The sequence below is a fragment of the Amblyomma americanum genome, chromosome 1 (assembly GCF_052857255.1).
Source record: "Amblyomma americanum isolate KBUSLIRL-KWMA chromosome 1, ASM5285725v1, whole genome shotgun sequence".
Classification (NCBI taxonomy): domain Eukaryota; kingdom Metazoa; phylum Arthropoda; class Arachnida; order Ixodida; family Ixodidae; genus Amblyomma; species Amblyomma americanum.
The window spans coordinates 75,617,113-75,640,111 of record NC_135497.1 but is presented as its reverse complement, the minus strand read 5'-3'; the positions used below and the strand labels follow the sequence as shown (position 1 = coordinate 75,640,111).

The 22,999-nt window shown below is 45.5% G+C and overlaps 1 protein-coding gene across 1 annotated transcript; it reads left to right on the top strand.

Annotated features, from left to right (window-relative positions):
• Positions 1-3,029: 3,029 nt before the first annotated feature.
• Positions 3,030-22,587, top strand: LOC144107200 (F-box and WD repeat domain-containing 11-A-like). Its single transcript, XM_077640232.1, is given in 10 exon segments — positions 3,030-3,200; positions 9,588-9,624; positions 9,627-9,822; positions 10,863-10,937; positions 16,512-16,676; positions 16,764-16,861; positions 16,864-16,967; positions 17,039-17,124; positions 19,091-19,196; positions 22,321-22,587. Coding segments are annotated over 10 exon segments (1,305 nt in total).
• Positions 22,588-22,999: the final 412 nt, after the last annotated feature.

Here is a 22,999-nt window from a genome sequence, read left to right as displayed (position 1 = left end):
GGGCAACAGTGTTTGGGCTGCCTTGTATCTATACGTTTGCTATTGTAGAGAAGCTGTATTTGAAGCTTATTGCAGTTGCAAGGCATTCAAAGATGTAATGAAAAACGAGTGGTTGCTACAGTAGCTGTGCACGTCTTATTGCTTGTTCACAGTGGAGTGGAAGTTTTGACTGCAACGCGATGGCTTCCACAAGTTTACTGTACTCAACTGCTTGCATAACAACCACAACGGTCTGGCAGGCATTGCCTTGTGCTTGTCGCTTCCACACCACTACGCATAATTTGAGACCAAGTGTAAAGGACTATGGACGCCTAAATTTAGTTGCATGTTTTCTTCTTTCAAATGATGCATTAGACAATAGAATAAATGAATCACTGCGTGGTATTTAGCTTCAACAATTGAATAATTTATAATTTTTTCTCATGCTATTTCGGTTTTAATTTAATCAAGCGAACAATGGCTGTGACATGTAGGTGATTTTTAGGTCGCGTGAGGAACAAAAAGGCTGCAATATAATAAACTCTGATACATAGTTTTAATTCACTGCAACACTTAAACCAGCCTTCTTCAAGAGCTGGAATGGCAACTCAAGACATATCAAATTGTATTGCCATTTTTTCATTTTTCGCATGACCCAAAGGTCAAATACACATCATAGCCATCATATGGTTGATGAAACCGAAACTACGTCGAAAATAAATTCAATAAATTATTAAGCGATCATAGAACAATATCGCGGATTGATGCATACTACTGTGTAATGCATCATTTTGAATAAGAAAACACGCACGTAAAAATTCGGTGTCCGTAGTCCTGTAAGCAGTGCTTCAACTTGTTTGGCTGGGACCCTAACAACGATTTCTAGCCAGAATTGAGATCAGGTTCTCAGTCAGCGTTCTTATTGTTTTATGTGCATTTAAACGCGTATTTTCAATAAAAAAGGGTGGCAGGGGGTAAAAAGAAAGCAGTTCATGTGCTTTCCAACAGGTGTTAAAGAACCTATAAGCAATTAATAGCACTCATAGCAGTACAACCGCTGCACATAAGGACACAGAGGAGCGAAGAGTGGACTCTACCTTTCCTCTGTGTTTCAGAAATATCTTGACTTTCTTAATAAAGAACATTTCCGAGCACACAGCCAAGAGTTCGAAATATAGAAGAGATGTTTCATGTTCTGGAGCCTAGATATGTTATATCCTTAGTGCTTGAACAAAATTGGTGGCATAGTTTAAACTCCAGGTCTCTGGAGGATAATGGTCAGCCAACGTCCACTAAAGCATGTGATCTGTTTTGACGTGAGCAGTTCGCATAAGCCGTGATGACATTGCAAATTTTCCATAGTCCTACACTTAATGATACTTTATGTAACTTATTCAGCAACATAGAGGCATAATAAAAGTTTATTTCAGTGCCGCGTTTAGCGTATTTCAGCCTATGAGGGAGCAAACAGAATATGGGATTGCATGTATGTGCTCTGGCAGTCCAGTGGGGAGGGTCGCAACATGATTTAATATTTTTGTTTTTGTGGTTTTGGTAGTAACTAAACTGCACAATTAGTAAATGGAAGTCAATGTTGAGACCACTTTGGCACGCTGAAAAAAAAAAGCAAAAAATACTTAAGTGGTGGCCTTGTAGTAGAGAATCTGCCTCGCTTTTGGGAGGTGCTGGGTTTGTTCAGGAGCATGTGCTCCAATGTTTCCCCTGCATGACGGTTACCCACCGGTTTTCTCATTTTTATGTGGCGTCAGTGGCCACATTAATGCCGCATGTGAGGCGGGAGTCTGATAGGCTGCATGCGCTGAGACCAGTAGCCAGTTCTGTTCTGCCGTGCGGGGGTCCCATTCGTTTTCTTCTTCCACGTGCTTAGGTGGTGGCACTACAGGGGCCCCCCTACCAGACCTCAGGTCGAGAACAAAAGAGCGCGAACGACAGAGAACCTGTGCATATGTACAAAAAATTGTACAGTTGCTCAGCTAAGTCCGCATTTAAGTCGGGTCCAGGGAAGAACCAGCGAGTGAGAGAGAAGACTCCGGAGGCTACGCTTGGGAGAAGTGCACAGGCTGGAGCTTGCAGAAGATAACCGACCAGTGAAGTTCTGGCCTGTTGGAGCGAAAGCTTTCCATAGAAGTTGTACTATAGGGTCTCACGCTGGACCCAGGATGTATACAGGATTCTTGTCAGCCTGAGGGAGCGGGAGTGTTAGCGCTGTTGTCGGTGCTTTCGTGAAGCCGAATGGTGATACCCGTGGAATTCCAGACAAAGACATCAGCGTCGAAGCGTGGGCAGAGAGGGTGCTGTGCACTGATGTTTACAAAAAAGGCAAATAGCAGGGTGTAGAGTCGCTGCTGGTGCGACCACTGCCGAGGGTACAAGGAGGCGTGGGGTGCCCTTTGTGTGAAAACCTGGTGCCGAGGGAGTGGCTGCTTCAGATGCGATGGTAAAGGCACCCTCAGTAGACAATGAAGGCAGTGGTACCTCTGGAGAGGACAAGCGTAGGTGGCAGCCAAAGGAGCGGGACGCTATCTGTATCTCGCATCTGTGCCGTTTATGACTGCTGCTGCTGCTGCTGTGTTCCAGCTGATCAAGGTTCGGCGAGAGTTCTGTAGAGAGAACTGCGGGCGACGGTGTGCGCGTCTCGCGAGAGGGAAGGCGTCGTCGCGTATACACTGTGGCGCTGAAGGAGTTGCCTTCTCTGAGGAAGGTCTGCTTTGTCCTTACGGAGGAGGAGATGCCGTTGCGCTAGGGCGTGCGCGCCGAGGGACAGCGCATCGACGCGATGCCCGCGTTCGAACCACGTTGGCCGAAGGGGTGCCAGCTTTAGCAGGCTGCGAGGTCGTTCGAAACTGGGGCTTGGCCCGCAACGGGCGCAGCGGAGTTTACGGAGCTTCTCCCAAGCGAACACCCCTTAAGAAAGCCGGGCGCCAGGCCGGGGTCCACTTGTAAACATTTTTACCGGTGGGTGTCCGGCGGTGGGTTTCGAACTAACCACCTCCCGCAGCCGAGACGGCTTTTGTAGACACTGCCCGGCAATGGCCCAGATGCCGAGATGTTGGGTAGCAGAGCCATTTGTGTCAACTCGGCTGCGGCCAGTATGTATGAGGGTGTCGTTCCTGAAGCTGGTGGGACCCGTGCGACACAGTTCTGATGCGTGGGTCATCAAAGAAAGCGACCAGCGAAAGGACAATCAGTCCCACTGCAAGGTGTGGTTCATTGCTGAGAGATGAATGTGGTATCGACGTCGGAGCTATGGAGAGCGAAAGCCCATATGTGGAGCTTGCCGTAGCAGTGGCATGGGTGGGGAGTGCAGGCGACGCTGAAATGAACGGGCCAGGAAGGGTCGGAGAGCAGAAGTTGATGGGTCTGCAGTCAGTGGTAAGCTGCAGTGAGTTTTTGGGTGACGAGGCAGAGTTACAAGCTGCAGCGTCATCTCTGGGGGCATCGGGAGGCACTGGAGGATCTAATAGTGCCGTGCTATGCTGAAGCAATGGCAAATCGAAGTGTTAAAAAACACCGCTTTCAGTGCCAAAGAGGTGCTCATCAGGCGGCGGGTGCTGGAGCTGTTCAAACAACTCACAGGGCAGCGTCCACTTGACCAGCAGGTAGAATCAAACCTGAGAAGGAACACCGTTCACACACAATAGGACCTCTGTTTATGCAAACCAGGCTACCGATGACTCTGGATTGGTTGCGTGGCTGGATTTGTGAGCGTAGGCGGGTGCCACTTCTCTGGTGGTAGGGTGACCGAGAGCTGAGGCGGCGATGCACTGGCTCGTTTGCAGGCTGCAGAAGCTCAGTGTCCGTTGTTGCCAATTATGTGACGTTAGTGGCCACATTTATTGCATGCTATGAGGTGAATTGAATTGAATGAAACTCTCAAAATTTTCATGAATGCACTATTAGTGGGTTACTTTACTTGCGTACTGCATCAAGGTGCTTTTCAATTTTGGAGCTAATGACAGTTTGGTGTAGCTGCTCTAAAGCTGGAAATAGTTGTGAGAAGTTAGTGTTTGGTAACTGTTGTCAAGTGTGTGTGAAATGCAAATGGTGTCTAGGAACCTTTGGTGAGTGCTGTTAAGAACCACTTTGGCACCACACGGTATGCGACGTGCAAAATTAGGGATGATTATTGATTTTTGCCGCCTACCATACACACTTTTATAGTGTTTCTATAGTGTTGCTACCATATTTTGACGGAGTTGAAATGCAATAATGGTTATGTACCGATATATTTCAATGTGTGTCAGAGAACCCTAAGTGATTAGAATCAGTCTGGTGTCCTTAACTGTGGCATCCCTCATAGCCCAGGTGTTCAACATTTTTAAGTCATCAGCTTTTGTGATGATTTAAAATGCTCATGCGGCAGTAGTATTCACAAACTATTTTGCATTTTCTTCCTATCTGGATGCTGGGAATGCTGGCTAGGATTACTCCATTTGCATGATTTAAAAAGTGACAAGAATCTCCGTGGCATCTTATCTTACAGTGACCCCACTCTTGTGCCAAACCAGATTAGCTACTCCATCCTGATAAAGATGGGAAAAAGTTCGCCAAAGTGCTCCAAACTCGCTGCTTTCGAATTTGGTGGCTCTTTGCACCGGCTATTAAGGCGGACTTCACCACAGTTCTCGCCGCAGTTTCAAAATTTTAAGGTCTCTTGAAGCCCGGTACTTCCACGCGTAATCCTTTCCTATGTCTCGATGTTTGCAGTAAATGTACTAATGTAAATGGACGTTGCAACGCGGTCTTCCTTGTTGTACATGTTATGTCGTATAATATTATGTGAGCCACCTTCGGTCCGGCGAAGATTTGGCATGCATTTTCGAGCTGCTGCCGGTTTCTCTTCTTACAAAACACGAGCAGTACATTGGTCGGGATGGAAGCCGATCGACAAACGCAGGCTTGCATGTCTTTAGAGTTTCATTCATTGGCGGGATTCCGACTGGCCGGCCGATTAGGCTTACCGCGAGTCAAATGATCGAAGGTTGCATTTTAATTTGATGCAAAAATTATTTGGTGGTATAATTAATACATGCATATGGCATTTCCGTGCTAACAGCGCACCTCGTCTGCCAGATTGTTGTCTTTGGGGAAGCCTGGCAAGAAGCAGGTGGTGGAAAGAGCTTCACCGCGTGGGCAGTTGCTCTTGTGAAGTGCGTTTGTGAAACTGACTTTTTAAACAGTTTCAAAAGCATAGTGCAGGCATTTAAAAGCATAGTGCAGAAGGGAAGGTGCCAGCAATGCAGCAGCTCAGAGGTCACTGTTGTTTTTCTCAATGGCTCATCACACTCAACAGAAATGTCGGAAGCACAAGTAGAACGTTTGTCATCCTCTACAAGGAGTTCCAGGTGTTTACTTGTAGTCCTTGGCAAAAAGATAGGCACAAAAGGTGGGCCACCTGAGCGGCAGATGACAATGCGTGGCACTACGGTTGACAAACACACTGATAACAATAGGGCCAGGTCGCCTCCACTTTTCAGTATTAGGGCGGTTCAGCAGACAGTTATCATCATGCAAAGATTTTTGTCCTGCTCTAATGTCACTGGTAAAACGTACTGGTAAGACACTGGGAATGCTGGGAAAGCGGCTAGAGTTTGTGAAGTTGCTTCCCCCCTCCCCTCCTTCAGTGTGTGTTCGCAATCCACAACGCTACGGCATCTGCGCAGCGTGATTTTGCTGCTGTGATGATGTCACTGGTGCTAATCCTTTTCACCTTGAGGATGAATAGCCCTTAAATGTAACTCTGGGCCAGCATGATTAAGGTGCAGATGGCCCAAGCCCTCGGAGGACGGTGGGAGGCTCACCCTTCGCCGCACCATAAAAGAGGTCTACCTTGAGCTCCGCCTCGACAAACGCCTTTACCCTCCTCCTCATCCATCACTCACGGTGCCGGAGTCTCGCCTTCTTCGGCACATTCAGATGAATGCAGTTATCACCCCGTCCCGCCTCTTCCACTATCGCTATCGATCGGACCCTTCCTGTCCCAACTGCCCCTGCATCTATGCGGACCTGGCCCATTGCCTCTTCTATTGCCCGGCTGCTCAGCAGTCGGGTTCCTTCCCCCCACCCTTTCTATCCATCACCACCTGGCTCGACTGGCTTGGCGCTGAAGGGGAAGAAGAACAGCGGCTTCTGGTCGCCCAGGCGGTCGACATGCTCGGCCTATAAATTATGGTCGAATAAAAGTCTTTACTACTACTACTACTACTAGGGCCAGGTCGCCTCCACTTTTCAGTATTAGGGCGGTTCAGCAGACAGTTATCATCATGCAAAGATTTTTGTCCTGCTGTAATGTCACTGGTAAAACGTACTGGTAAGACACTGGGAATGCTGGGAAAGCGGCTAGAGTTTGAGAAGTTGCTTCTCCCCTCCCCTCCTTCAGTGTGTGTTCGCAATCCACAACGCTACGGCATCTGCGCAGCGTGATTTTGCTGCTGTGATGATGTCACTGGTGCTAATCCTTTTCACCTTGAGGATGAATAGCCCTTAAATGTAACTCTGGGCCAGCATGATTAAGGTGCAGATGTTAAGGCGGAGATTTTAAGATATTCATGTACATATCTTAATTTTTTTTTGAGAGAGCGAGCTTTGTGATAACGGAATTCCTGCCATGTTTGGGAACACTTACTTTCGTGGCTGTATATTAGCAACTCTTATGTAGAATGAGAGACCAGCATTTGCTGTCATTAAGATGATTGCCTTGGCTGGTGGTGGCTGTCACCATGGTGGCTGTCACCAGGAACAAGGATAGAACTATAACATGCGCTACCTGGGTAGTGTAGTCTGCAGGGAGTAAATGCTATATTGGTGCCTGGTCTGATATTGAGACCCACTGTTAACAGCTTTGTATGCTTACTTGCTAATTTTCAGTGGGCCATTTTAGCACTACACAAGATATAATTTTATCCATTATGTGAAAAGTGATAGGCTTTATTGGCATGAGCAGTATATTACAAAATGGTTCTTATTATGCAGTCCTTACACAAGGTTTTTGAAGCTGCCTAACACTTTTTGCAAGAACTTTTATGTTGTGGAGTTTTTGGTACTCTTTGATATGAAAATGCTTGAATTGCTGAGTTAGTGACTGGGGTAGCTGCTTTAAATAGCAGTGTCTGTTTTACTTTTGTTGTATTTGTTGAATCTTTGAGTTTTTGTATTTAAAACAAATTTTATTTTTTTGTCTTGGTTGAAACAAGGCTTAAAGTTCCTTACTGGGCTGGAGGACCCGAGTTCAATCCCAGCCTCAGTGGCCGCATTTTGATGGAGGCAAAACGCAAAGCTGTCTGTGTGCTGTGGGACATTAGAGCGCATGAGGAACTCCAGGCCGTCTAAATATATCTGGAGCCTTCCCCTGCAGCGTCCCTTATAGCCTGTGCGTTACTTGAGGGCGTTAAAACCAACAGTTTTGGTAACGGAGGTTCGATCATGTAGATTGAAATTTGCTTGATTGAGACAAGTAAACCACTGAGTTTACTAAAACCCCTTTAAGGAAATTAGCTCCAACTACTCTCCTCCTTCTTCGCTTTCGGCACGCCTCGATTGTGGCATGCATGAAGGAGCAGACGACCGTTGGCACGTTATGGGAGGAAATGCGTGGGAAACTTTGCTCGATCCTTGTGGAGCTGTTTTTCAGGTGTGATTTTCTTTTCTTCATTTAGTAACTAGTCCTAAATGAGTGGAAAAATTGATAAAAGAGTCGTTCTTTAAAGAGGCGGAGAATCTGTATATTCAGAACTCGTGTGGCATGCAAGCAGTGTCTTGATGCGCACGGGGAATGTGATGAAGTGAGCTTAGCTTGAAGCCGTCACTGCGTGAATTGCGTATAGTTGGCACCTTTACGTGTCAGCAATAGAGCCAGAAGTTATTTTGTTGTGCGTGTAAAAGGTTCTGACGGTCTTATGTCGCAATGCTCAGTAACCGGGCTCGATCTGCTTTGGGTCAATGTTGCAGGTGTGTGAAGCTGATGTGCAGTGATTTCAATATCCTGAGTGACAGGTGTTTTTTGCAAGCGTGGATAGTATTTGGAAGAAGCTGTTTAACAACTCACCAGTAGTTTTGTAACACTACCTTTTTGGAATAGTGTGAGAGAGACAGCAATATATCGGGAAGCAAGAGCTGGCTGACACAACCGGAGAGGGCTTCCGAGAAAAGAAAAAAATTCACCACTAATGCTAGTAGGCGCTATGTCTGTTTCCGTAGCTTGTGTGTGTGTAAAATGATTCGCATTGAAAGAAAGTTTCACGGTGGAGTAGCTCCCCTTTAACTAAAACGCATCAGGTGTTGAAGATTCTTGAATCTTTATTCGTGTTAACCGCCATGATGCGAGGTATCTGGTTGTGCGTTTTGTTGAATTTTGTAGTAAGGCAAATCAGGATGCTTAGCTGATTGTAATGGTGTGATAATGCGTTTTCACAGACAAGAAATGCAGAGTTGCTGCTCCTATGATTGCAGATTTGAACTGCAGATAAGCCATCCAGGATTCGTAGGATGACCCGGAATGTTTCGCAACTGAATGAGGATGGTTGCTGATGTCAAACAATAGTAGTGGCAGTGACTCGGCATACAGTAAAAATAAGTAGTAGAAAGAAACCTGAGCCTGGAGGGGGGCCAGTTGTCCTTTGTAGCCTTTTACGAGTAATGCCTCGCACATATGCGCGACTGTGCAGCAACGCTGTGCCAACGTTGGAAGGAGGAGAATTGTGGGACTTCTATAACTGAAAATATGATGCGGTAAATTATGGTGGAGCTGGAAAGACGGTCCACGTAAAGGCTCTTTAACGACTAAAGCCAGTCTCTGGTATGAGCATTTTGACAGCTAGATGGCTTTGATGAAGCAGGGTGAGCGCTCATTGAAAACTTATTTATTAAACAAACACCCAAAAAAGCCCGTATAATGTGTTTCCATACGCAAACACACAAGTTTGAAAGAGCCACTGGCATGCGGATGCCAGATTAAACAAAGAGGGAATGGAAAGCAGTAACACTTCACTAAGCCGTGCCGTTCCTGCCGCATTGAGTCAGCTTGCTCGGTCTAATGAAGGTAAACATTTCTCCTTGCGGCGTTGCACTTGCCGATATTGTACAAAAAGCACACTGTCTTCACTTTCCCAGTTATGACAACCGAAGGCACGGTAGCACAGCATCCCAACCAAGTTCTAGTAGTTTTTTCGCTAAACACTCAGCGTCTGCTGCAGTCCGCTTGCACTTGGAGCATTCAAGTCGCACTGGCACGGGAATGGCGATTGGCACGTGCCGGAGAGAAAAAAAATAAAAAAAGCATGGGCAATGCTCTCATCACCTGCAGAAAACAAAAACACGCACTTCCACATGACAGGAGTTTTGCAAATGGGGGAACTGAGGGGGCTGGAATGACAGGAGGGGGCAAGGAGGAAGCACTAGAGTCTGCGGGGTCAGCGGCAACATCTAATAATGTCGTTACTTTGAAAGGATAGAGGGGTTTTAAGCTTACAATTCCTTGTGTTACCACATCAGTGTACACAAGCTTGCATTGCTCAACTTCGTGCAGGGAGTAAGCTTGCACACTTGTTGTCAATGGGAGCGTTACTGACTCTTCATTCTCACGGATGCAGGCCACTCAGCTTTGCGAGTCCACAAAACAATGCAGTGGGACGGTTCCCGGCATGCAGCATCGCAGGCTGACCGTGAGCGCTGCCTCGTCTCTTTTGATACCTGGCCAGAAGAAGTGCAGACTCAGTTTGTTGAGGCGCTGCTTGCACGCATGTCTCACTGCCAACATTCACGCATCAGCACTTTCCTGATGCTGATGCTGCAGCGAGACTTCATCTCCCTACTGCCAAAGAAGGGGTATGTGCTTCTCTGCTCTGCAATACTGGGCTTTGCGCAGAAGGGCAGCTTCTGAATTGTTGAACATTGTTAGCAAGCAGAATGCAGCTTTACCATGTCACGTGTCTTGAAGGCTGACTTGAACAGGTTATAGCATTGCCTTTGCATTGTAGCAATAAGATTTTTTGGTGGGAAAAATGTATGGTGCTTAGGGCAAGAGAGATTTCACTCTTTTGTTCCTGCTAGCTCTTACTACTGTAATGAGATATGGAGTGGAAGAGAATGGGCAGTGCCAGAAATAGAACATTTTTTGTGTTGCACAACATTTGGTAATGTCAGTGTTCAGTGTATTCAACTTTGTGCATATTTTATCGCTGCATATTCGTTCAGAGTGCCTTTTATCGTTGCTGTTTACTGCTTTTGTAAGGTGTCCCTCACTGTGTGAAGAAGGTTTTTTGTCTGTTTGTGGTAATTTTGGCTTTCTGAACATTATAATTTTTCCTGCTGGTAGTGACCAGCACGTGTGCCAGTGATTGCGGGTGTGTTCACTTCATCACACTTTTTGCAGCCGCTTATCGCATTTGTGTGTAGCAAACAAGCCGCTAGCCACAGCTAGGATCGCTATGGAAATGTTCAGCATTGAAGTGGTGTTCATGAAGTGCCTGCATCTTTTTGACTTTATACAGATAGTCACTGGCCTGAATATAAGTTCATCATCTAGCAACAGCTCATAGTACAAGCCCCTTTTTGACACAGAAGTGTTGCTTATAAAAAGTTTTGTGAGGATGCACGTTTGTCAATTAATCATAAGGCCACTTACACTTAAAGTGCATCTTCAGAGTACCTATTTGGGAGAAACTGAAAACAGAACACAAAGTCACCGGAGCGGTTTGTTGCAATCTGTAGCGAAGAGGGATCTACTTCAATTTGTTAGCGCATTGGCTTGGCTCTGGGATTGAAGTTAGGCGACAATAAGTGAATTGTTGTTGATGCCATGTGGTTGAAAATAAACGTTTTTTAACTTTTCACTTCTAATGTGATTTATCTCGTTTCTTGTCCAGGCTGGACCACGTTGCTGAAGCAATTCTGTCTTACTTGGATGCACGCAGCTTGTGTGCTGCTGAGGCAGTATGCAGGTATGGACCCTTTTTGCTAAACTCGGGCAGGAATGGCATGCTCTGTGCACACGTCAGCCAGCTATTAGTGACACAAACTTTCCATTCTTGCTCTTGCTCAAGTTTACAAGATGTGTCATACTGTTTTTCATGTAAGGTACAGTTCATTAGCACATTAAAGGGGCCCGGAACGAATGTGCGGTATTCCTGACATTTGAATTCCGGCGTATGCGTGCCTTTACCTCTCTCATTGTCACTTTTTGCAAGCTCAAAGGCGGCACCGCCGGCCCCATCGTCGATGCATGTGGGAATTCCCCAGTAGAGGGTGGGGGGTGGGAGGGAGCTTTCTGACCAGTCGGAGCACGCTGCTGACTAGCAGCGGTCATGGTAGCTGCATGACGCTTGAAAGGACTAAACCAAAAGCCATCTCTGAACAGAATTACGCAGGAGTGTGTGACGCAGGAGGGTGCGACCATGATAAGGTTGTCAGAAAGGACTCCAACTTTCGCGCTCAACTGTGGGCTCTCCTTCACGTAGAAGTGTATTATTTGGCTCAGGTGTTCATGACGAGAGAATGTAGTGATTGAGCTACTTTATGTACCTCTCCGGAAGGTGTTTCAGAGCCCCTTTAAAGGTGCCATGATAACAGATTTTGGGCTGCACCTGTTTCACATGGGTGTTTCAAAGGGTTCTGTCTGTTAAGTCGGTTAAAGGGACTGGCAACTGAATTTTAAGCATCCAGTTCTTTTTGACGCAATGGAAGACGTTGTCTATGGTACTCGATTCCACAACTGATTTGTTAGAAACGCTGTAGATTATTGCCAAAATTTTTCGGTCAGTCGATATGCCTGTTTTCTGGTATTCCAATGCTGGAAACCATGATCAAGGAAGGCGATGGCGACAGCACGCTGGCAAAAGCGCTGCACCGAAAACTAACATAAATCTCACCTGTTAGGCAATAATTTGACAGTTTAGTAATAGAGCATGGTGTAAGCATATATTTAGATGTTTGTTGATACTCCGCCCAGCAGCGTGACCAGATTTTGTTCGCCGCTGCTCGTGCTTCCTTTGAATGCGGATAGATGGCACCATGCGATGTAGGCTTGTCAAATCGCCGAGCTGCGGCAGCCGTACTGCAGGCGCTGATGGATCGTTTGATGGCGGTTTGTGTGTGTGTGCGCGCATGTGTGCGTGTTCTTGTTTAAAATGTGAAGACACTTTTAAAAAGCCATATTTTTGATAAAATTCAATTTTTTAAATTTTCTATTATAATTAAGATTAATTCCTCATTGAATGTTACAGAGATGCAGCCAAAGTTGTAACCCCCTGTTTATCTCGCGAAACTGAAACTAAAGTTTTCAAGCTAAATAAAAACCTAACTTTTTCATTATTAGTAGTTATTTTTCATCTTAATTTTCAAGTTTAGACTTGTGATTGTTTATTAGCATATATGTCTATTTCTGTTTGTATTTAATAAATAAAACGCTCAATGAAGCAATGCAAGATATTTGGAACACGTTGGATAGTAATGTCAGGTTACCAACCCTTGAAATTTGGTTTGTGTCTGAAATCTGCCTTCTGGTCTACTGGTGCCGCAAAAACAGAAGAAAAAAGTGAGCGGCCACTCGAGCAAAATCATGAAAACTTAAGGCGAGCAGGAGCTGAGCTACAAATATAGTGGAGTTTAAACGACTTGCACTTCGGTGTGTGGCATTTGAGTACACACTGTGCGAACAAGACGAGACGTAAGGCACACAAGAGGACAGAAAAGGTCTGTCCTTTTGTGTGCCTTGTGTACACTTGTGTCCTTTTGTGTACACTGAGCTTCTACCCAGTAAACATAAATACCCACGAGAGCAGCAGATTGGGCAGCCGTCGCCGTAGCTCAGTTGGTACAGCATTGGACGCGATATTCGGAGATCATGGGTTCGGATCCCACCGGAGGCACGGTTGCTTTTTCTGCTGCTTTATAAGTAATTTTTTTAAGCGATAGAATAATCTAAGTATTATTATCACACTGATAAGCACGACACATTAATAAAAAAAATTAACATTCCCCTATGCACCTTGGTTTCGGTGACTGTTGGCTTCCTTAAGTTTTTCAAACGGGCCCCTCATTTCATTTACCTTGTCTGCTACACACACACACACACATATATATATATATATATATATATATATATAGTTGTGCGATGAACCACAACAAATGAAATCGTGCAAATTTTTTGCTGCTGCATTTTTCTTTAAAAGATGCCTATACAAGAATCATTGTTATTGGTCATTTCTCTAATACGCAGTTGCAATTGATGGCATCATAATTATTTTGGATTATTGCACAGCTACTGTCTTTAAGTGTATAACAGCAACAACAATTTGACTTGTGGTGAACCAAATTTAATTGTGACTGCTGGTATCAGATGTATATTTCGTACATTTTTTAGAATAACAATAAAATAAATACTGTTTTACCTGTTTTGACATTTTGATTAGGATAATACCGTCTTTCTTAAAGGGAAGCTGAAGCGGTTTTCAAATCGCATGAAACCCTGTGGTTGGGAAGAAAGGACCTTGAAAATCATGTGTGTAAAATGTTTCCCGATTCCATCCGCGAACAGAGCTGCAATCGCTTCTTAAAAACCCGCCGCCGGCAGGCCCTTGTCGCTTCCGGAAGCGCCGGGGGGGGGGGGGGGGGGGGACGGCAGAGACGGAGAACTGGCGGAAGTGACGCCATTCACGGAGAGTCGGCCGGCCGTCCGGCTGCGCTTGCTTCGCTGGGGCCCGCGTTTTGGCGAACCACAGATCAACGTAATCTTCTGCCAGTGGCGTTTACTTTCTCTCGTTCGGGCGTTCCGTGTAATGCTTCAAGCCTGTATATTAACCAGTTTTGGCATGGTACTTCTTTCGAACAGCGCTCAGCACACAGCGTGGTAGAATCCATCGGTTGTTCTCCCCAAGCCTCTCCCACGTTAACCAGACAATCTGGAGGTACGCAGCATACCGGAAATGCCTGCACAAAATATGTGCATCAATATTTCTCTTTTCGCTATATTACTTTCTTACCTGTTTGTGAACTCTTTGCCTTTTCCAGCTGGTTGACATCCATGCTGAGCTAAGGCCACTTCCAGCACTGTCTTTGAGGCACACAGTCTTAAACTCTTTTGAGCTCGTTACGCACTGTGTGCCTTTTGGCTTTTTCCTTATTGCTTGCACCACGTGGCAGCACAAGCAATTCTCTTCATCTTTCAGCACATGCAGCTGCACCTAACTGAACAAAACACCGATTATATAAGCCTAGTATACTTGAGGAAAGCAAACATTTGCATTAATGAGCGCTTGGTCATGGCTGACGATCAACAATGGCGCCAGAATTCATGCAAATTTGTCCTTGAGTCAGAACGGCAAAGTTGTCGAGCCGCGGTGCGCATATATCTGCCACAAGCAATTCGGCCGGTTATCTCGACACGCAACAGCAGCAACTATGTCTCGCAACACTCTAGTTTTGATGAGCACCACTGCGGGCTCCGAACCGCGCAGCCATAATTATTGTTCAAAAGCGTGTTCAGCATGCAAAAAAAAAAACAGCGTACGGGGGTAAGTGCAGAAGAGTCATGGTTGAACAGTAGCCCGAACATGCGACAGAAGGAAAGCGCACACGGGAGCTTCCCCCCGGAGCCTCGTCTCATCGCGCTGCAGTACAGCAGTGAACCCACTACAACTCATCCAGTTGGCATTCTTTTGTTGTTCTAAAAGGCCTTCGGGAGTAATTAGGCAAGTAACTATAAATAAATGAACAAACAAATGCTTTACCTCGCGTGACTCGTGTAAGCTTGCCGGTGATCTGAATTAGATCATGTTTAGAGGCGTTACAAGAAGTTGGTGGCCAGGTTTTATGCAGCAGCGGTACAAAAAAACGTTTCGACGCAATTTACTTTTTTTAATGCCATTTGAACCTACACAAAAAATATGCACGCGCATGCAACTACGCAAAACATACGTATCAGTCGAGATTTGGTTTTCGTGATATACCATGGTAGGACGTGAAAGGCCCATACTGGGTTAACGAAATTTCCGACTTGCAGGCGCCGCCATGCGGTAGCTTCTCTATTACTTAGCTTCTTATCAAGCGGTGGCACCAGTTTTCTGTTTAGTCTGTATAGTTCTCAACGATTTCGGAATAGGTTTGCGCGCGCTCGTTCAGGTTCCGACAGTCCGGCGGTTCCACAGTTACCCGGAAGCAGAGAATATGGGAATGCGTCGACCCCGGAGTCGACGAAGATATTGACAGCAGAGAAAGCTGGCAAGCCCTGCTGCGCAGCGAAGAACCCGCTCGGCAGAAACCAGCCAATCCGCCTGGCGGCTGATGCCGCGAAGGGATAAAATCTCTTTGTTAACCTTTAGTCACGAAGGCTCGGGCTCCCTCCCTCCAGGCCTGTGTGCCGGGGGCGGTGAGTAGTAAGGCTCCTTCATTTCCGGCGGAAATAAGAGCTGTCATCCCCCCATCCATCCAGTCGAGATTTCCAACACGTGAAAATGTCGCGACTTGACTTTCGCTGCTGGCGCACTCCGCGGCGTCGTTGGTTCCGCCGTGTTCTGAAGCTGCTAATGGCTCGAACATGTATGGCGAAAGTCCAAACTGTTCAACACTGCTTGATTTATCCATAATTTCCAAAACGTAGTCCTTAAAAGCCAGCTGAAGCAACGCGCTACGCAACAACGCCGTCGGTGCCGGCCGGAGATCCCCGTGGATGACGTCATGACGGTCCCGGCCAATCGCGGGCAAGAGCCTCGTTCGCTCGGCGCCCTGAGGCGATGGGGCGCGTTTTCTTCTAAAAAACAACTTTTTGTGTGTATTTCCGCTCTTTTTGAATGAGATATTCTTTTTCAGCGGACAAAAAGCTATAAAATGACGTAGAGAACTCATTTTTTTCGAAAAGTGCTTCAGCTTCCCTTTAACACCGACATATTATTTTTTTTTTGCGCTATTAAAATAAAATTCAGAAACTTGCTCTCATATAGCGAAGGGGCAATTGTTTGTGGTGGCAACATCACCACGTCTACGCCTACGCTGGTCACGTCTACGCTGGTCGAAAATGAATTTTCTGTCGAAAATATGATCTTCTCAGCAATGCTTGTGTTTACTTTAGTCTGAAAAATAGAATTTTTCGACTCCACAGCGTCCAAAATGTTGGTTCTGAATATGTGAACATTTCGATGAGGTGCCTGGCGGTTCTTCAGTAGTCCGAAATACTCTGCAAGTTCGAAAAATCAGTCAGCTACTGTATCAGCTCTTTGCAGTGCGCTTAATATTTGAAAACTTTCGAAGCGCTGAAAAAGGGGACACAAAGAGAAAGACACGAAGGGCAAGCGCTACTATCAACTGAAATTTATTGGAAAAAAACACAAGGTTAAATGTTACGCTTAATATTCTTGACGCTGCTTTTAGTGGCCATGGTTGAATTTGAGTGTGTGGTTTTTAGATTAAAGGAGTGATCAGCGCATCCAGTAGCACCAATTATTGTGTTCTACAATGTATTGCCACAAAATGTTCGTGATTGAGCTGCTTAGTATCTGATGAGGGCTGGCATGTCTTCTCAGGGAATGGCGCCGCGTGGTAGCCGAGGGAGGTCTCTGGCGCAAGCTGATCGAACGACGAGTCTCGACGGACCCTCTTTGGCGTGGCCTAGCGGAGAGGAGGGGCTTGGTGCAGTACCTCTTCAAGCCACCACCAGGCGAGCCCCATCCTGACCACATGTTCTACAGGTGGGAGCAGCAGATGGATCTTATGTGTTCCTGTTTGTGAAAAGTGACGCACATTCGTAACCTGCTGTCTTTTTTCATGATTCTTAGGCGTCTATACCCACGCATTATCCAAGACATTGAGAGCATCGAGAACAACTGGAGGTGTGGAAGGCACAACCTCCAACGCATCAACTGCCGCTCTGAGAATTCAAGGGTGTCTACTGCCTGCAGTATGATGACACTAAGATTGTGTCTGGCCTGCGAGATAACACAATTAAGATATGGGACAGGGCGTCCTTGCAGTGTGTCAAGGTGAGCAAGCGTCTATTTGGGTATCTTGTATTGCAGGTGGTTTGAGCTTTTTTATGTCTGTGTGTTTGCAGGTGCTGACAGGTCACACAGGCGCTGTGCTGTGTCTGCAGTATGATGACAAGGTCATCATCTCTGGGTCATATCATTCTACTGTCCGGTAAGACATTTGCATTCTTTGTTAACACTGTTACTGAAAATAAGTCTCCAGTGATGTGTATTAGGGTTGGAAAAATAGAAAAAAATTTGTATATACCATAACTCCTGTATTTTCTGTTAGTCACCCATCTTAAGATGCATAAATATGTAATAATTTCTTTGGAGCCAGCGGAGATATAAACTTTATAAAAGGGCATTGAATATGAAATATAAAAACTGAACAATGCTCATAATGAATAATAAACAAAATAACATTAGAACATTCGTCTGCAAGGACAGAACATAAGTTTTTCTGGCATTAGAGAGACCACGAGACCTGGAAAGATTACACAAAATAAAGGACTTATGTTACCATTGATTGTAAATGAAACTGGGCTAAACGCTTACAAGGTATTTTCTGAAATCATGCCAATATATTAACTTAAATGCAACCAGATGCACTCAGTTCGAAGCCGAAGTAGTGGCCATTACTTTTTTCACACAATATCAAGTAATGGTAACAGAATGAAATATTGTTTGCATTCAGCTTATAAGTTAGAAAACTGTCCTAAAAACACTTTAGTTTACTTTATGCTGCAGTAGAATAGGGAACTACACTGAAATTAAGAAATGTTTTGCCATCATTTGCTGTGTAAATTTGAGTGAAGTGACTTTTTTTTATTCTAGTATCTTATTCTAATTGCATGTCTGACTCCAATGTTTCGAAAATTTTAGGAAACATTAACCGGATAGGTACACATTGGTAATTCTTACCACTAGACCAGATTGTGCTGGTTTCTTGCACATGTAGTTCTGTAAAACTTGCTGGCTAACAGGATGGAAAGCTACTTGATGAAAAACATGCCTACTTCAGCTGGAATTTCCATCTGGCTGAGTTTCAAAGCGTTTCTGCCTTGTGGTTTATAATTTGATTTAGTTTATGTGTAATGTTTTGAGTTTTTGGGCGTGATTATCTTGTTAATGACACCTACATGAGTCTGGCATAATGCAAACTGCCACTTGGCCTTATGACACACTGTTATCCTCAAGCTTCCTATTTTTTGAGTGCTTAAGGGGCTCTGAAGGGGCTGATGTTGTCCTTTGATGGTGTTACTAAGCTTACTGAGTGGTTTTTCTTGATGATGTTCATTGTAAGCCACTGTAGATACAGCAGCTTCCTAACCATCTTCCTGTGATGTTAAAGCTCGCCACTGTACGAATATCCTACAGCAAAAAATTTTAGCAATGCGCATTGTAGCGTCTATCCCTATTTATTCTCTTGTCACTCTTTGCATGCTAGAATGCTGGCGGCGCAAGCAGCTTACTGGTCACTGCCATGGTAGCTGTGTGACATTTGGAAGAATTAACTGATATTCATCCCATAACCTGCGTACGGAACTGTGCGAAATGGAGAAGGGAACAAGCATGAAAAATTCAAGGGCTTGCCAACTTTGATGCGAATTGTGGGTCCTGTGCTGAGTGTAGAAATATTATTTGGCTCAGGTGTTCATGACAACACAGTGCAGTGATTGAGCGAGTTTACGCATTCTCCTCAGGTGTTTCAGAGCCCCCTTTAAGGCTAATTAAAAGCAAAGGGGCCTATACAGCTCTGAGGTTCTGGATAAAAGCATTTTATCATTTTGGCATGTACTACTAAAGACAAAGAAAATGTATTTTTAGACTCTCCTGTGCTATTTACGACCTCCCCGAAATTGGGTTCTTGTGCTGCAGAGTGCGACACTTCCAGTTCCAGAGCTGCCTTGTATATGTGATTTTTCTGGCTTCTTGCACTACTCTGATATGCTCAAGCCTCCATTCACCCTTGTCATGACTAAGGCTTTGTACTGTTCTTTTACCCGGCGCTTGTTGCTTCTCTTTGCCTTGTTTATTTGCTGCTGCTCCGCATTTGGTGCCCACGCATGAAGATTGTGTAACTGAAGAGCTTCAGCTTTTGTGCAGTCTGTCTTAAAATCTCTGCCGTGTTTCAGTGTCTGGGATGTGAAGACAGGCGAGATGGTGAACACCCTGATCCACCAACGTGAGGCTGTGCTGCATTTGCGCTTCAACAATGACATGATGGTCACCTGCTCTAAAGTAAGGAACACATCTTTGTGATAAGCCTTATATCAGCCTTCAAAGCCTAGTAGCTATTCTCAATGCACTAGTTGCCGCCGCGGTGGCTCGGTGGTTATGGCGCTCGGCTGCTGACCCGAGAGACGCGGGTTCGACCCCGGCCGCAGTGATCGAATTTCGATGGAGGAGAAATTCTAGAGGCCTGTGTACTGTGCGATGTCAGAGCACGTTAAAGAACCCTAAGTGGTCGAAATTTCCGGAGCCGTTCACTACGGCGTCCCTCATAGCCTGAGTCGCTTTGGGACGTAACACCCCGTAAACCAAACCAATCAATGCATTAGTTGTCCAGTGATAAGGCTGCAGCTGCTTCATCACACCATTAGCTGCAATGTTTCATTGTTTATTAAACTGAAAGCTATAAAAATGTGACACATGATAGAAGTATATTTTAGCGGCCAATGTTTTGTAGCGAAAGCTACATTGGCCATGAACTTGCAGTTTCACCGTGCTCGCATTCCAATCGTGGTCGCACCGCACCACGCGACCAACCACATAACTGGTCACGTGACCAACCGCGTGACGAACCACATGACGTTGAGCGGACCACAAGCCTGTAGCTACGGTAGTCTTGAAAGTTAGGGCGATGTAGCTGGTGAGGTAGAAAGACCCAACACGGACAGAGTTTAAAGCCCGCAGGTACTGGATTACGAATTTGATGAAAAGGCGTGCACTTTTGTTTCGCAGTTGAGCAGGCACCTGCCAGAAAGGCGGTTAGGTGGTGGCACCATTTATTTCATCGTGACATCACAGTGGTTGCATTAAAGGTTGGTTGTTCCAAAGTGAGAACAAGATCCTTTCTTTTATCGAAGCAGAGAAAAACTGATGTGTGTTAAGTCTAAAGTGTTAGAATTGAGTAAATACTAGGGGTGTGGGGATAGTACTTTTCCGAAGCGAAATCGAATACGAATAATGTAGTTAACTCCGAATCGTATTCAACTTGAATATGAATCAGGTATTTGTATGATTATTCGCTACTTATGCGAATATACGTACAAAAAAGTTCATTTGAAATTGCGCAGTACTAGAAGCAACGCTATAATTGATGGAATTAAAACTGTAGCTGTTGAAAGTCTCAACAGGATCTCCACTATCGGGCACTAAACACGAAGTCAGTAATTACCTCTGTGTATGTCATGTCATGTGCATCAAAAAGTCGGCAGAGACGCTTAAGACTACTTACGTGTGAGAAGGCGCAAACCTGTTTGCTCATTTCGTGCACGCAATTGCAGCGTGCTGTGGCGAGATGTAACCTGATGCCACGCAGCTGGCAATTCTACCTCTGCATGACTCCTCAAAGCCGCTGCTGTCACGCCGTCGCACCGGTTCTGATCCGTGCACTAACTTTGTGATGGATGTTGCCACGTTCTGCGCCCCCCTCCCTCACTTTCTGCTGCATCTGGTTGCATTCGGATGTGCCGACCGTCTGCATGAGGTTATTGTCGACTTGACATTTATAGATCGCTGTGAGTCCTGATACCACTCCTGCCAGAGTGGTGCAGCGGTTAAGCGGTGCGCCACAGCCCTTCGATGGCAGGTGCTCCCACTGGTGGGGTTTGTGTGATCCAGATTACTCTTCATGAGCAACTTGGCTTGAACAATCATTAATTTAACTACCACTTGCCAGGTCGTATGAGGATGCCATATTTTAAGGATTCCATTGAGTGTTAACTCATATACACAGAAACAGGCGGGTTTTCGCTCAGTAGGGCGAATAAGGCTTACGCCTTAAAAATTGCCATTTACCAAAGTAGCGCCATATCTTAGTTGATGAGAGAGATGTGAGTTATGAGCCATGGTCTCCACTATCGGACGTGAAGGCAGACTCTGCTGAACATGGCTCTGCCCTACAGTGTTGCCAAGTCCTGGAGGCCATATGCATAAACATGAACACCACCACGCCAATGGACCGCATGACAGCTCTGATTGCACGGATCAATTGTGTCAGCGTGCTGTGCGGCATAGGAATGAGTGCTGCTTTTGAAACGGCCGTCAAAGAAAGCTGCTGCGTGCCCGATTCTAACTTCGTGCATTTTATTCAAAAACTATTAAAAACTTCAGTTCATATTCGCTTCATTTCTAATAGTGTTTAATGTACACTATGTGATTCGGTTTGAGAAGGTAACGGGAGAATATTTGATTTGCTATTAGAAAATTTCGAACATTCATACACTCCTAGTAAATGTGGTAGCTGCTGTGTGGCCTGTATACTGTAATTGGCACACTGGAACATTTGTGTGCATATTTGTACTTGTTTCATTGTTGTATTCACTGCAGGTTGGTTTATGGCCTGGGAGAGCCAGCAAATCTACCATTGCCTCTTAGTACGCAGTGGGATGTGAGAAGATCACACGTTATTAGGCATTAACTAGCACATTTTGGGCGACATTAAAGGGCCAGTTCTTAGAGATGAATAAGAAAAAAAGGGGTATTCTTGGGAAAAGCCTCCTTGGTAGTGTAGTGGTTATGGCACTGAGATGCTGGCCTGAAAGATGCGGGTTTGAACCCGGCCATAGCAGTTGCCACTCAGTGGATGCGAAATTCTAGATGCCCATGTCCTGTGCGATGTTAGTGCACGTCAAAGAACCTCAAGTGACCGAAATAATCTGGAGCCCTTAACTGCGTCATCCCAATAGCCTGAGTCGCTTTTGGATCCCCATAACATCACGAACATCAAAGGAAAGTCGGGCAAAATCTCGAATCTTCCTGTTTATGGCGAGCGGAGTCCAAAAAAATTAGCAGGGATAATTTTTCCCTCCTTCGAGCATTGTCACAGAATCTCGTTCTTACAGTTTTAAACTGCCTAATCTAAAAAGAAATGTGAGTCTGAATGAGGTACAGACATTTGTTGACAATTTAACTTCACGAAAATGTAGCTTATCATTTCTTGTTACAATGTATGAACAGCCCCTTTTCTAGTGCTCGCAGAATTCAGAATAATTTGTGCTGGCTTTAGCATGGGAAAAACTATAACATGCCCGGTTTGTCAACGACAGTGGCGAAAGTTGCCGGGATCACTCCCTTGTTTTCGGATGCTTTGCACCAATGCATGTTTTATGAAGCCTTCAATGGGAATTGCTTTTTACAGGACCACTCTATTGCTGTCTGGGACATGGTGACCCCTCGTGAGATCAACTTGCGGCGAGTGCTTGTTGGCCATCGGGCTGCAGTGAATGTGGTGGACTTCGATGAACGTTATGTGGTGTCTGCCTCGGGAGATCGTACCATCAAAGTTTGGGGGACACCAAACTGTGAGTTTGTACGGACCCTCAATGGGCACAAGCGTGGAATTGCCTGCCTGCAGTATCGAGACAGGCTGGTGGTATCTGGCAGCTCAGACAATACAATTAGGTGAGGAGCTCGGTAATAGTTTATTCTGTCTTGTGTCTCGGTAAAGAACTATTTGTACTGTCTACTTTTCAGGCTCTGGGACATTCAATGTGGCGCCTGCCTGCGAGTGCTTGAAGGCCACGAAGAACTAGTGCGCTGCATCCGCTTTGACACTAAGCCCATAGTGTCGGGTGCCTATGACGGCGAGATCAAAGTTTGGGACCTAGCTGCAGCCCTGGACCCTCGGGCACCAGCAGGAACTCTCTGCCTACGCACTCTTGTGGTAAGGGCATTTTGTTGGTGCTCTCAGCCCTGCCTGTTTCTAATTGCCTCCATGTCTGCCTCTCAGGCGCACAGTGGCCGAGTGTTTCGGCTGCAGTTCGACGACTTTCAAATAATAATAATAATAATAACTTTATTTGCATCACACGTACATG